General features: G+C 35.9%; 1 protein-coding gene across 1 annotated transcript; it reads right to left on the reverse strand.

Annotated features, from left to right (window-relative positions):
- Positions 1-14,375: 14,375 nt before the first annotated feature.
- On the reverse strand, positions 14,376-16,906 carry HOXC8 (homeobox C8). Its single transcript, XM_065419368.1, has 2 exons — positions 16,471-16,906; positions 14,376-14,668 (listed from the first exon to the last, which is right to left on the reverse strand). The coding sequence occupies exons 1-2, from the start codon at positions 16,904-16,906 to the stop codon at positions 14,376-14,378; spliced, it is 729 nt and encodes a 242-aa protein (XP_065275440.1).

The raw sequence follows: 16,906 nt of genomic DNA on the forward strand, positions 1-16,906 counted from the left end.
ATACAATTGTAGTCAAAAGCAATCACACTCTGTTAGCCAGTGCATTGCCGGGATGTAGAAATCTGCTTATTCATAAATACAGGTTGTGTCTGGGTGCTTTTAACACGCACCAAAAGTTAATATAGGTCAGAAGTGTTTACTTGATGTTCCTGTGCAGTATGAATATACATTTTAGCATTCTGTATGTGGGAGTAGAGAGAAAGTGTTTATATTTTCAACACACATATTAGAATTCCACGTGTGTGTTTGTGTGTGTGTTTGTGTGTGTGTGTGTGTGAGAGAGAGAGAGAGAGAGAGAGAGTGTACAAAGAGTTTATATTTTGAATATATATTAATTATATATGTGTATGTGTGTATGTATATGCATTATGTATACTATATATACATTATATAAAACGAATGTGTATAGTCAAACTAGAAATTCTTTCTACACATACACACCTATACATACATGTAGAATATGAATGTATCAATACGCATATATACACACTCACACATATATAACATATAAACTATATAAAGAGTGGTGGTGTGTATTTATATCTGAGCTGAATATTTTGTAGTTGGTAGATGTAAACACGTGATGTCATTAAATATCTTCCTGATTTTAGCTGATCTCACCTCATATATGTTATCACGGTCTTTTTTTAACTTGACATGTAGTGCGCACGTGAGTTCTTGCCTTCTAATTATTTTTTTATCCCTTTTTTTATAGCACGGGCTTTCCTAGTCAAATATCGCTTTTATTGTAAATAGCTCTTATAAAAAAGAAAGAAAAAAGAAAATCTGTTTGAGGATTACTTGGCACATATGCGCCATGGGCCACTATTTCCCAACATGAAATGTTTTGCATTGTTTTGAGTCGCTTCTTTCCTTAGTTATATTGCAGTAATTAAACCCTAGGACGAAGAGTCTGGCAGCTTCTGATTAAAATAGAAGAGGAAACCTATCCTTCTACTGCATACTTTCTATTCAGCGCTTGATGGACTGTTTAAACTTTATTTCAATGTCGCAGACAGATAGTTTTGAAAGAGGCAGCCTATTTGGCAGGTTTATTTGCCACTTCAAGGCATCTTCTTGACAAAGACGCACAGAGCAATAATTAGCAATAATAGAGCTCTTTCTTTTTACATTTTCACCTCTTTCCTAGAAGACTTTATTTTATTATTATTATTATTATTATTATTATTATTATTATTATTATTATTATTATTACATAAACCCTATTTCTTCAGTCCTGTATGCAAGTGTGTCTAATATCTCTAAAGACAGGTTATAAAGACTATATTTACCATAAAGTGCATTCCAAGTTTGGTATAATTAGAAGGAAGATTCATTGCTATGAACCAGCCATTTTATTAATTTTGTTGCATGGCTGATGGAAATAAGTTTAAATGTATTGTTATTTTGAAAGAAAGAAAGAAAGAAAGAAAGAAAGAAAGAAAGAAAGAAAGAAAGAAAGAAAGAAAGAAAGAAAGAAAGAAAGATTCTGCCTGACGCTTCATCCTCACCACACAAAAAAAGTTTCATGTGCGAACATTTAACCTTTAGTTCCAAAATTGAAAAATAATAGTTCTAAGGTAACATGGGAGCATAGTTTTCTCAGGTTTGCAACCGCCATTCTGTAATCACTGCACGCATTTCCAGAAAAAAAAGAAGACAGAATTCTGGAAACTGTCAAAACACATATCTCATAAACAGGAAACTGGGAGATGGCGGAGGTGGGGGGGGGGGGGGGAGAGAAGATAAATTAATCTATTTCACTATTTAATTTATTCCCTTTTTCTACCAAGGTTTGAAGTTCTTTCTAACATTGTTGAGCGTTTGTTTATATTCATTTGAATTCATATTGCAACTGAAATAGATGGTTATTATGCCTGAACTACTATTTCTAATATGTGGATTTATGTATTTTTCCTTACCAGATTTATTGATGGCCCGCACCCCAACAAAAGAATCCAGAATCGAAACCTCTCCGCAGAAATGGAACTTCTCTTTGTCTTAAATTGCCAAGTAACAATGTTGCTGCTAAAGTTTAGCTTCAGCACCTTCACATGCTATGTAATGATGAGTAATGCATGGATATAATCCAATTTTCAATGTAACATTACGTCAAATGTTTGCTAATTAAATGCACTTATGAATAAACATTCTCAGTGCTGGGGAAACCCCAACGTGTTGATAAATGTAAAATAATTGAGTGTTACATTGTGTAATTAAAAAAAAAAAAAAACTTATAATCTCCTTTACAAAAGTACGGACAATTGTTTCATATTCCATTTGATCCAGGAAAATGTATTTCTCAGCCACTATTTAGTTTGACGAATGAGTGCATCAGACTGCATCTTATGAGTGCATCATGCCTTACATGTTAAAGCCAGGTACCACTGCAAACTCCTAACACCCTGTGCATTTCAGAAAACTATTGTTTAGCTTGGTTATTCTGTCTGGTTGCGTGAAAATACCCCCTACTATCATGTTTTGGTGGGGTTTTTTCTTTCTTTCTTTCTTTTTTTTTACATTTAAGATAGCTGCATTTATGACGTCACTGAGTTGACGCGGGCAATGGTTACTAGCTACAATTATTAAGAGTATCTATATCTATAGATAGATAGATATAGATACACAACTATTTATGCTCGGTGTACGGATTAAAAATAAAAGAAATACAATTTTATTGCGTTCTGGAAGGATAACTCAACAATGAAAAATTGTTGTCATTAACTATAGGCAGCTTTATATTTTATTGTTCGCAGATTCTAAAGCAGAAATTTAATCTTAGGTCGCAAGTAAAAAATAATAATTCAGGAAACAATATTAGTTGCCTTAATGATGCTTTTTCAGAGGCGATCACTTAGACAGAATTAAACTATATATTTGGAGACAACCTCTACGCACTTTGTTGAATTTATACATTTACATTGTCTTTAATCGAGCTACAATTTAATATTCCAGGATTTGCTTAAATACACTCATATTTTCAAGAGGGGAAATATCGTTCCCAAGTTGACATGCCTTATCTATTTTTATGAGTTCACGTACATTGGAATGATTTAAAACACGGTAACACGGAACGAAAGGGGCTTTAAAAAAGAAAGAAAAAAGAAAACTTCTAGTGAATGGGTATAAAGTGCAACGGAGGAATTTCAAATAGGTTTTAGAAGCCAAACTTTTTGAAGTACTGTTCAGCCTAGTACCTTAATAGGGGGCCGTTTATGGACATTCCAAGGGAGGTGGGGAGAGAAGACATTGCTGACTCTTTTAAGGTACTAAAACTTCCTTGCAAATCCGGCCTTTATTGTAGTCCAGCATTAGTCAAGTAAGGGTATTTTGCCCACTCCTCCCCACCTCACCCCACCTCCCCACCCCCACAAAAAGGCACCAAATTGCAAAATTGCTGGTTTGCAAGTTTCTGTCACTTGGTGGCAGTATACAAAACAAGTAAACAAAACGTGCAGATATTTAAACACTCGCTCAGAATGAAAGGAAGAAAGAAATTCTCTACCTGTGGAAACAATAGCAATTGTACAACATAGATCTAGGAATCGCATATTATTTCAACGCTAGAAATATACAGTGGGTTTGGGTTGGTTTTTGCCCCTTGGAAATCAACGTTCTTAAATCTGACCAAACCGAATCAGATTCTTGGTTAGACTTTTCCAGAAAGGTGTGTCCACATGCGACAGACAAAAACAAAACCAGAAACTGGAAACACTGTATGTAATCTCAGATTCACATGACTTTAAACATCCCTTTACCTTTCTCTTAGAGTTTCTTGCTTGTCAGCTATTTTCTTCTGGTTTCTGTTGATAACTGAATAGGCACTGAGATGTCTAAAGATCTTTCTCGGATTGTACATAAACTTTGACAAAGATATTTATCATTTATCCTTGCAATCATATTAGCTTTAATCTATTGATCTACATTTCTGTCTAAACACTTATTGGCGCTATGTCCGTATTGTATTTTATTTAACTATAAACTGGACACATTATCTACAGAGATACATTGTCTCTAGCATCACTTTGCTTCCCAAAGCTCGGAACTGCTTAAATGTAGGAAGGCCTTCTGTGATCAAACCTTAAATTCATAGGATTAAACTGAAATCTGCAAGAGATTCTATTCTATTTTATTTCATTTTTAGTAGAGCTAGTAACGAGAGATCTAACTTTCCTCTGATAAGACCAGGAATTCCTTGATACCCCAGTATTAGGCATTTTTAAAAATCTATATATATGATTTTTCTCTAATTATTTTATCTCACAACATTCACTAAAACTTTAATTTTGTCTGCTCCAAAGAGATCTTAAATGACTAGCCTCAAGTATTTCTTTCTCAAAAGCATTTGCTGGACAGAATTTCGAACATAAATATAGTGAAAAATAACATTTATTCGTGTAGTAATGACCGAGATACAAACCCCATTGAAAATCGTAGTTAACATTACCACAGACAGGATTTACACTGAACACAAATGTTAATTTATAATATATTTCTATAACACATACTATTTCTGGATAACGTGTGGGCTACATTGATTCGTCGTACATTGACTTACTCCAATTGCTACCATTTTCAAAAGTTTGTAAATTGTTTTACAAGTATTACTATACTTGTATGTTTATAACGTTATAATAAAAACGTATTTTTAGCATTGTAGCGTTGCATAACAACACCCACCCACACATATACACACCCATTTAGCATAATCTTTATATGTAGCTCAGAATCTTGTCTTTATATATTTTACCATTGTATAAGATAAAATATCTAAACATAAGATTTATCATAATCTTATCCTTAGATAAAATGATGATAAAATATATACACATACAGTTAAGAATGTGAAGTCTTTCTATTAAAATACAAATGATGTTATCCCTAACATTCTTATGCATTATATTAATTATAGAGCCTAAATGCTCATATTTGATATATTTATAATATAATAAAATATGAACATTTACAACAACATAATTTACATTTCAGTAACGTGGTAGAATCCTGCATTTTTATACAAGCTGTAGAAAAGCTGTTATTTTGCTGCAAGTATATGTCAATAACACGTGGTGATTTTATTATAATCCCTCCTGTGTAGTGATGCTATAGATAAAAGAAGCAATTTATTTCCTCTGTTTTAGTCTGTAAAACTCAGAGAATATAAATCATTACGTTATTCCTCCTATACGTACTAAAATGTTTCTCAGCATTGCCAGTATATGAACGATGACAATCCGTCAGCCTAAGTAGAAAATCAATACATCAAAAATTGTTTTGTGTACCCAATTCCAGGCCTTGCAGAGCTGACAGTGGTTATTGTAAACAGTAAATGCAACTATTGCAATAATATATCGAAGGAAAGGGAACAGATTTTTGGTCCCATTAACCACAACTCAAGAGAAGAATGCAGATGTATTTAGACTGGAACCCCTAAAAGATACTATTTCTGTAATGAGCTGGTTCCAATAAACAGTCATTGTTTGCTCAGAAAATGTCTTTATGACTATACGGATTGCAGACAAGGGCTGACACAATGTGTTTTCAGTGAACAAACCGAACACAAAATTGTATCTCTTACTTTTAAAAAAATCTTAATTCAGTATAATCCAATTGATTCTTCCTTTTAAAAAATGCCTCCGAAAAGTATGCCGCAGAAATTGTCTCTGTGAAACATTTTTAAAAAAAATTAAAATACCTCTTTGCGCTTACCAAAAAGCGAAAGCATTTTGGTGTCGAGAGTGGTGTTGTTTAAACAGACCAAAAGAAGAAGATAATTTTCAGAATAAAATGCAGGCTTAGATAGATAGATTTTAGAAGGACAGTAGGATATAAACATATTATTATTATTATTAATGTTTTAAAATTTTGCAATCTATGTCACACATAGAAACATAGAAATCAAATTAAGAACCATCTCCTGGTAACTTCCAAAACACTTATCACGTTAGATAATAAACCCCTATGTAGTCTCCTGGAAGACTGAAATACAGAAGAGGCTATATATTTATTTATTTATTTAAGGGCAGAAAATGCTAAATACTTCACTAGTGGCAAGTTTTTCGAATCAATCGAATCAACTTTAACGCAGAGTCCTTTCTAGATGCCTTTTTCCACATATTGTATTAATATGGAGAGGGGGACAGTAGTAATTTATAATGAGACAGGAAGCAAGAATTGTCTTTGTCACCCCTCCCCCATCCCACCCTTAGTCACAACAATGTCTGGCTTATCTTTTACTTCATGTTGTTATTTAGGTACATTGTTTTGTACTGTAACTTTTACCAACAGGAATTTCTACTACAAATCTAGAGATGCTTTTTTCATGAGGGGCTGTCATGTCAGGAAAGAAAGGAGATATATACTTTCGAGGAAATAAGCTAATACATTACATACATTCTTAAATTAAACCAATACACATCACATATATTGTTCTCTCTGGAACGAGTGAACAAATGAATGGAGAGAGCGAGAGAAGGAGAAAGAGGGGGGAAGTATAGGGAAAGAGATCATAATTTAAATTACATAGGTTGTAACTGAACAAAAATTATTTCGAGAAATTAGAAGACAGGAGAGAAATTGAAGACCGCATAAAATGTAAAGATCAGCATCATTTTAAACAAAGTTATAATAATAACAATATGACAACAGGAAAACCAATATAAAAATATCCCAGAAGAAAGTTATTACTATACAAAAACAGAGGGTGGAATTAATATTTGAAATGGTTCCTTCTGGGACGAGAGAATACAATGTAATCACCGTAATCATATTTTTAAAGTCTATTTAGACCAGAAGGCGGAGTTTGTGAATAAAGGACGATCTCGAAATGTAAAAAGTACTTAAAAATTAAAAAAAACTCTGAGGGGGAAGGCGGCATCTCCCCCTCCATTTCTATCATTTGTTGAAACCCGTGGGGGCTGGGCGAGCCAGTCCGTGTCTGATGCACACAAATAGAAGCAAACCCATAATTGCTCATTAAAAATGGCACTAAAAAGCCTGCTCCGGCGCTTCCTGGATGCGGCTGGCTGCCTACACTGCGCATGTGCGCTAGATAGTCAATGATTGCCTCTTATTAAAAGTTTGGACTGGGATTATTTTTTATTTCCATGGAAAATGTCGCTTCCGGGTTCTCTGTTCTCTTCCCCCCCCCACCACCGCCCCAAGGTTCCAACCGAGCCCTTTCAGCTCCTTTAGTTTAACCAGTAGATCAGATGTTTTTCTTAGGCCTTTCAGTACGTCTCTCCCCCCCACCCACCCCTTCCCCACCACAGCACCACCCCTGTTAACACTGCCCCATTGTAAATGGAAAGGCAGACTGCAGCACGCATCTCTGTCTGTCTCCAGCAAACCAGCTCCCCACCGATGTGACATCACCACCCGTAAACCCTTTTTTCACCGAATTAACTACATTTGTGCCGATCCTGACCATATTCTATCATATCCAAGCTACACCCCTCGCCTACCCCTCGCTCGCAAAACGATGCATCATTATCTTTAACACCCATTGCTATGGATCATTAGTTACACATTTTAGCCAATAAGGGAACACTTACCAATGTTGCCTGTCTCCCCCTCTCCCACTCTTTCTCTCTCTCTCTCTCTCTCTTTCTCTCTCTCTCTCTTTCTGTTCCACTGACGCTGCAGCTCAGCTCCACAGAAAGATTAAAAAAAAAAAAAAAAAGATGGAAAACAAAAGCAAAATAATTCTTCTCTGGTTGGACAGGGGGTGGGGGGAAGCTTGGGAAGGCATCTATTTTTTTCTTTTAAAAAAAAGGTATTTACAATTCCTTGTGCCCCTCATCATTGCATCCTCCAAAGGCAATGTATTGCGTTTTGCCCCTAGGGGTGGAGAATAGGAGGCGGCAACAAGACGCAGCAGTAAACTCATTATTCCCAAAATGCCCAAAGCAACCAACAATTCCAACCCCAAGGAGGGAAAAAAAATCTAGATTTTTAAAAAAATAATAATAATGCTAATAATTAGGTGGGGGAAAAATACCATCCTATCCCTGGCACTGCTTGGACTGTTAAAGGGAGGACTACTGTGAAAGAGTCATAAGAGAAACCACAATAAAAAGTTCACGTTCATGGATGGAGTCCACATGACTTCCTGTGGCCAATCCAACTTGTGATTCAGTCGTAAACTTTTATTGCTTAGCTGTAAATTTTCTGCAAACAACCAGGAATGCGTTGCATTTTTGTGACGAGTGCAAATGCTCTCGTCTGTCGCCATGTTTATACAATTCTTTTTTTAATATTAGTAATTTTTTCTTCTCTCTTCACCCCTCCTCCCAATTAAAGCAAGCAAATTAATCCTGGGTATATATAAATACATATATTTATAGATGTATATACACACACGGGCGCGCCCGCACTAGATTTTAATTTCTGAGCATTAGTGCCTGTCTTAATGTGGAGACTTTTTTGTTTGACCAGGGAGATATGGCCTTCACAATATAATGTTTTTTTTATTTTTATTATCGCTAATTAATTGGGCTACTTAGAGAGATCAAAATGGAGGAAGGGTGGACTTTAAAGAGGCAGGAAGGAAAAGGGGTGAACTGGAGGGTTTAAAAATAAAAACATTATAAAACCGTGTTAATTTTCAGGATGACGGAAAAGCTAAATAACACTATTTGTGTCTGCAAGCTCCTCCAGCTAACCCAATTAAACCGTGTAGTAACATCTCTCTGTAACACAATATTCTTAGGAAAGGGTGTGCCCACTTTCCCTGGCAAGCTCAACACAAATTTGCTATCCTCAACCCGTCTTTGGCTTTCTAAATTATAATAATTTTGCTCTTTGGCATGAGCCAAACTCCATACCCTGTCCTGGGATATTAAGATTTTGAAACGAGTGAAGTTCTCCAAATAATAGTCAAAACTTGAGCAGTTGATGCGGTATTTACCCATAAACTCCCACATTTTTACCCTAAATGTTGGTGTGGTTTTTTAAATTAACAGCTTCCGATCCAATTTTACAGTTTCATGGAGGGATTTTTTTTAATCAGTCTGTGATTGGAAATCAGCTAATACTAGTTCTCAAGGAAACATCTCAGAGTCTGGTCCTTTCATTCAATCATGCGATTGGATGGGCAGGAATTATATAGCAGGCGATATTATTTTTCTTTGAGTTTTTAGTTGGGGCCTATGCAAACACTTGAAAATATTGATTTGGAGTCAAAACGATTTTTTTGTGTGTCGGGTACAGGCCTGCTTTGATCCTATGGAAACCTCCACAAGTCTGCAAATAGACAACCGCAAAGACCAGATCTGCTAGTTTAGATTAAATGCTACACTTTCCCCCCTCTCTCCCCTTGCAGAAACATTTTACAATCCCAACTCCTAGCTTCAGGGCCAGGCGTGGCAGAAAGCTTTGGGAGGAAAAATACAACTTTGTCGCAATAATTGAATTCAGTCATTTGTCATGCATTTTCATACCATGCTCCCATATTTCCAGAGGTCAATTCTGCAGGTACTTCTGGTTTGCTTGCTTTTCTTTTCTTTTTTTTTCTTTTTCTTTCTTTTTTTTTTTTTTGCTAAGTGTGTCTGTCTGTCTGTCTGTCTATCCGAACAACACAAAGGTTGTAATACAACCGGATGGAAGGGAAATTACTTTATTCACTTTACAAACCACCAATAAATTTTATAACAGGTAGTTAAAAGTTACGAGGGGGAAGCAACCACCACAACAGCTCTAAGAACACAATGGACTCCTCATTTTCCAACGAGTAGACCAGAGAATAGAATCCATACAGTGAACAGGAAATTTTATCCCTGCAAGGCAGAGGGTAACCTGTCCGACACGTTTTCCCCCGCCCTTGAAACATTAGGGCCCATGACTTCAGTATTTAATTCTCATTCCCTTTATCCAACAGCCTTGTCTGGAAAAATATCCTCTCGCTTCTTTCCTTGAATTAAATATTCGCGAAATCATTTTCCCTCCTCACACCCCTTGGAAAAGGTAAAAGGGGATCAAATCTGGGAAGAAGTGTGTGTGTGTGTGGGGGGGGGGGGATATAGCAGCTAGAAAATGTGGAAGGATTCATTTCTTTCCAAGTTTTGTTTTTCAAACTTCCTGCCTATCTGCATGCAGTGCAAAAAATATAAAATAAAATAAAATAAATGCCCGAGAAATTCGTTGCCTCTAAAATACAATCTTTGCCCATTTCGAGTATAAAATCTAAACGAATTTTTTAGCCTAATGGCTGCATTGTCATGTAGCTGCTGCTATGATTAGAATAATAAATTAAGGCAAAATGAGCAATATGCTCAAACTCAGTTTTTTAAGGAATTACATTTTTCACAAATCACAAATGGAGATCCGAAGGAAATTTTATTGGCTAATAAAAAGCGTGAAATAGGATATTTCTCACTTCAGGCGGGTAGATGAGTCTAATTTCAGTAATACTGAAGCAATGATTGTTTCTGAATAAGCCACTTTGTGAACAGCGTATCTTCTTTCAAATTACTTTACCCCATAAAATGGTCTTTTCTCCTTTTCTCTTGAAATGGTGGAGTGATTACAAAAATAACCGGATGTCAACTGAAGATGCGACTCTGTTGTGTTGACTAGACAGCATAAACATTTACCCCAAAAGTTACTGCTTCACTTGTAGTTTCAATAATTTAACTCCTAACCCTTTGATAGATGAGTGTCGCTATGTGGTATTCGTTCATATAAAACTACTTAGAGATGTGGATTTAAATATGATGGATAGACTGCGCATACAGATTTTAAAAAAAATTCAAACAGAACACTTTGATAAGTTATCTTTCTTCTTTGAACCTCTCTAAGAACAGTATGAGTTCGTCAAGACCTTTAAAAAAAGTATAGTAATAGCATAAGCTGCTTTCTGCAAAGGCTCCTTAACATTGCTATAGAAGGTGTGAAGAGCATAGATCCATTCTACTGAACCAAGCGGAAGAAAACTACGGTGTTGTAAATGGCAGATGAATAACCCTGAAGAGTATACCTCTGTTAAGATAAACCAGCCTATTTTATGCCTAATAAAACAGTTTACCTTAAGTGTCTACATTCGAAATGGAAAAGTCTATAGTGATCCGTATTATGTTTAGCACTTTAATGGAGAAAATGAGTGCATGAACATATTATGCCCACTCTAGAATGTGCAATAACATAGAAGTGTGTGTGCGCTTGTGTATAATTCTAGAATTCGGGAGTGGAGGGAGTGTATACTGAGAATTCGATAGATAGATAGATAGATAGATAGATAGATAGATAGATAGATAGATAGATAGATAGATAGATAGATAGATATCCTATTCTACCTCCCCCCCCAATCTGCCCTAGAATTCTAGAATTCTATATAGACACATTCTTATTGCATATGCACATGCATTTTGTGTTTGTGTTTTGAACATGAATAATAGGCACACATACAATCTGCATTAGAATTCTAGAATGAGACATTCACCCGTCCATGTTCCATATGCATATGCATTGTTTGTGTTTGTGTTTTGAACGTGAATACATGCACGACATACAATCTGCACTAGGTTTCTAGAATGAAACATACACACATTCATATTCCATATGCCTATGCCTTGTGTGTGTGTTTTGAGCATTTATATATGCACACACACATAAACGGTACGAGAAATCTAGAATTACACTTATACATAGTCATATTGCATAGGCACATGCATTATGTCTGTGGTGGTGTATGGCTATACATACCAGTATAGATTTAATATGTAATAAACTAGTTCTTCCTCGTTGTATACTCTTCCTGAGCAGTATCCAACATTTTCAATTATCTGAAGCATTTAAATCCTTTAATCTTGGTGTTTTGGGTTAAGAATGTCCGAAACCCCAGTCTCTTCTCCAGACATAGTTCAGGGCATCAGGATGTATCTTAGGAATCTTGTGCTTTCTTATCTATACTATCGTTGTAAACAACCCGTCACTTTTATACCCACTACGACTATATGATGTAGTCCATTTATCAACAGACAAGAAAAAAAGAAACATTTTCGAGATCAGCATATATGGTTTAACAAAATGACGCTGGGGGGCATATTTATAATATTCCTATTTTACAAAGGAAAGAACTGAAGTCATCACATTCAGGTTTTATTGGAAGAGATTCAGTGTCGTGTCACTTGGACATCTTCAGGTGCAAGAGAGATAACTGGGATTTATTTATTTATTCATAAAAATAATTTCTGATTTTGCATCTGAAAAAGCTATTCATTGCTTTCATGACAATTTTCTTCGTAAGATGCTTATAAGGGTTTCACTTAGTTAACTATATTCGCATATAGTCCAAGTATGACTTGTGAATATCTCTACAACGTAGTTAAAGCACATTTTAATGTATACATAATCTCTTTCCAATCTCTCAATCGCTTTATAACGATCGCTTGCAAGTAGCAAATTGCACATACGTATGACATGAAAAATTCTGAATCTTCTGGGTTATTGTAACCTCATTTTGAGCAAAGAAAGAAAGAGTGGAAGATTTGCTGCACTTTAGAGCTATGGAAGACCAGAATGTTACACTTTTGAGACCTTTCAGTAGAAGTTCCCAGCTGAGGAAAGTAAAATAAAGCTATATACTTTTAATATATTGTTCTCTCTCTCCTCCCCCCCCCCATCCACCCCAAGGAAGAACTATAAGGTAATGTGGACATGCGTAGGCATGTTTCATACCAAGAGAAGAATTTTAACAATGAATATTTCTGGAAGCTTGCAACTTGAAAATGGAGTTTAAACCCCCCCCCCCCCTAAGACTACATATCAGTAAACAATACTGCATTGGTAATGATAATACCAGATTTTATTCCCCCCCCCCCCCGCTTATTCACCATGTCTAATTACCCACATTTATTGTAGTTGTGCCAAGAGTCAGACATCCTGATTTCCTTGCAATTTAAAGATGGCTCTTGGTTTTGAACTGTGCGAGCATGGGGACCAGTAACTTGAATGTATGAAATATTACTTGGGACTCATTGGCATCTCCTAACTGTGTGTGTGTGTGTGTGTATGAATGGTTTTAAATTAATGCATAACAATTCACGCAACTCAGCCCTTTCAAAATCTTTTTTTTTAATTATTATTATTTATTTATTTACGTAATGTCTCACGTATACAATACAAATCCACGGTGTCCAGAAATTGGCTTCTGGCAGAAATTGCTACATTCAGAGTTTGAACACGCAGAACTATGCTTTTACATAAAACAAATGACTTTTTTTCCGAGCATGTTGCATTAACAGATAAGTCAAGACAAATAGATAACTATACATTCAGTGCAATTTAGTTCTACACTACTTTATAAGCACAATAAAATAATACAATACTGTGCGTTCTCAACTAGGCAGTTTCAGTTGTTGGGAATTTTTTTTCCAAGAAAATAAGCAGCAACAAATACAACAAAACCGCATTACAAATACTTTGAAAGCATGACTCCTTCTATAGGTAGTGAAAAGTACATTACAAGTTTTTTTTATTATCATTTTATTTTATGCTACTTAGTAGCTTGCATCAGGGCAAAACGCAGCTCGCTCGCTCTTTTCCTTTAATAAATTCTGACCAAGTAAAATTTAGGATAGGTAAGCCCCTTGTTGATAATAGATTTGTTTATTATTGCAGGTTTCCCTTTAGGTAGTATATTAAGAATTTCGAGTGCTCACACAGTGAAATGGTAAACAGTGCCTATATAAATCATGAAATGTTAGGCTCTTAGCCTTCATGTTTTGGCCTACCGAGACATAGGCGTATAGGTATTATCTACATACAGATATATTCATATATAGCTAATATGTGCGTGGTGTCACCTATAGTCACCCACCAATCTTCCAATTCAGACAGGCAGCTAAAAGTTAAATGATAACTGGGTATTAGCACTGAAGATATATAGATATATAGATATTAAAAATAAGCTAAGACTAGCAGAAAGCAATATCATACTTCCCCTTGGATCATGAATGGGGAAAACCAAGGTAGAGAAGAAATACTATTCAAACCTATTAAAACAAATACATAAGATGCATACATTTATATATCTATCTATATATCTCTATCTAGATAGATAGGAGTGGGAGTAGGGGGAATCTACTGTTTGGAGATGTGGCATTTGCTTCAATGATTGGTTTGTGTTGGTTTTTTCCCCCTCCTGCTGTTGTAATAAAGCCAACTATATATTTATGAAACCAAAAATGCAGCTATATATATAGAGAGAGAAAAAAGTAGGGGAAGTTGTTCTATGACAATAAAAAAGGCTACAACTGTTTGACAGGTAGTTACTGCTGTGTGAGGCTCTCCATTCTATACTCTATAAAAGCAAATGACCGTCGTAAACATCTCGATTTATCATCTGCCATAAAACGAGACTTCAAGGAGCTGAGAAATCAGTCCTTGCTTTCTTCTTTTTCCTCCTCTTCTTTTTCCTCTTCTTCATTCCCTTCTTCCTCGGTTTTCTCTTCGTCCCTGGCCCCCGGGAGCTTGTCTTTGTTGTTTTCTTTTTTCCATTTCATTCTCCTGTTCTGGAACCATATCTTCACTTGCCTCTCCGTCAGTCCCAGGGCGTGAGAGACCTCAATCCGCCGCTTCCGTGTCAAATAAGGGTTGAAGAGGAACTCTTTTTCTAGCTCCAGGGTCTGATACCGGCTGTAAGTCTGCCTGCCACTGCGCCTTCCGGGAGCTATAGAACACAAACAACATAACTTGTTAGCTCTCTCCTTGTGCTTTTTTTTTTTTTAACTCCTTGCCTGATCTTTCCTAGAGACACTGGTGGTCTTCCCTTCTCTATGCCTGCAGCCCCTCGTGGTATTAAACCGAAATAAAACAAACTATTTATTTTTAATAATAATAATAATAATAATAATAATAATAATAATAATAATAATAATAATAATAATAATAATAATAATAAACCCTAATCATGCTCCCTCCCACCCCAGACCCTTCTTCTGCAAAATATCCACCTCTTGTTTCCCTTTGCAAATGTAATTCACAAAATATATCCTCCCAGTTTCCTAATATTTGATGGATTTTAGCTGTGGTGTTAAATCAAATGAAACAAGTTATGTTTTAAAAAAATATTATTATTACTAATCCAACCTCTCCCCGCCCACTCCTCTTCTGCAAAATGTCTAACTGTGGTTTCCTTTTGCAAATGTAGCTCACTAAATATATGTTCACAGCTTCCTAATATTTTTGAGCCCTGAGGACCTGCATTTTTGTTGGATAAGCTACCTCTCCCTTGTGTGTTTGTATTATCAATGTGTGTGTGTGTGTGTGTGTGTATACACATATAGAGATGTGTACATATGTATATGTATATACATACACAGGAAGTGTATTGAAAACAGTTACATAAATAGACATTTACAACAACAACAGAAAAAGGGCTTATGTATCTGAATCTGACTCCTTACACTCCCTTCTGCATCGTGCTTACTCGGTGAGAAAAAATCATAGATTTGCTAAACTATCTTATAGCTCGAAATTATGACATGTGGTTACCTGTAAATCAAAGCTTTGATAAATAACGTTTTCCCACTTTATGTCTAATTTAAGCCTTTTCTGGGCCAAAGCCTAAAAGCGTTTACAAGGCAAGTGGGTCTTCTTGGGGGCTGGGGGAAACTTTATTGCTTAGATTGTCCTTTAAAATTAGCACTCGATAGTCTAACCTTCATATGTTTTGAATTAACAAGCATTATATACAATCTTGAGGCTAGGGGAGAGAAACTTGTACTTTGAAGTATTTAGGATTCTGTGCAAATGAGGAATGGTTGCAGTTTACTTCATCAAACAAAGTTCTGTTAAGTCCATTTTCCTTTCTCCCTTTATCTTTTCCTGTCCAGGACAGTAGAATGTTCCTTCCATCCCACCCAGCTCTGAACTAAGTTCCCCTTTAAGTTTAACTTGTATTTAATTATATATATATAGAGAGAGAGATATAGAGATAGATAGATATAGATATAGATATAGATAGATAGGTATAGATAGATATAGATAGATAGCTATATAGAGAGTAATACTTTACATATATACATATATATGTGTAATGTTTTACATATATATATATATAAACATACATATGTAAAGTATGAATAATTTCCTTATGCAAGTTCCTACCTTTTAGCCTAAGTCTCCAAGCGGTTAAGAAAGGCTCTATGACATTTTAAAGAGCAGTGTATTATCAACATGCAAATAACCTCGTGGGAGCTGTATCTTATTGCCTATCCTCAAGGCAAGCAATAAAAAACAAGTTTTACTTTATTGTGATTTAAACCCTTTGTACAGTATCACCTTGCTGTCTGTCTAGTAACTGCTGGCTTGTTTGCTTTCAAAGGACTTCCTAGGAAGAAGAAATATTATTACAAAACTGCTCATTTCTTTCAGACTTTACAGCTATGTCTATCTTTTTCATATATATATATATAAAGATCTAAAATAAAGAAAAAACAGTTAAAGGAGGAGAGAAAAAAATGTCCTAACCGTGTGGTCTCATCCATGGGAACATGAGACTGGGAGACGAATTTTGATTTAAATGGCCTTGTCCCTCGCTAGAGTTACTGTTGGAAGACGATTTACAGTCAGGATATTGTACAACGGTCGCCTCTTGCTGGGCACCATAAAGCGACTGCCTTGGTAGAGCTTCATATCCATAGAATTTAGACGCGTCTCCGTGACACGCCAAGGCGCATGGGTTTTGCTGGTATCCAGAGTTAGAGATGCTGGAGGTTCCGTGGTGGAAAAACTCTTGGACATGGTGTGAAGGGTGTTGGAAGCTGGGAGCGGTAGCGCCCGGACCATAAACCAGAGCATGGCTTCTGCTTACACTTTGTGGAAATCTGCAGTCGTAGTAAGTTGGTTCCAGCGATTCACCGCCTTTGTACTTGGAAAAAAGAGGATTTACAAAGTAGGAACTCAT

Source organism: Emys orbicularis, chromosome 19 (genome assembly GCF_028017835.1).
Source record: "Emys orbicularis isolate rEmyOrb1 chromosome 19, rEmyOrb1.hap1, whole genome shotgun sequence".
NCBI classification, from domain to species: Eukaryota; Metazoa; Chordata; order Testudines; family Emydidae; genus Emys; species Emys orbicularis.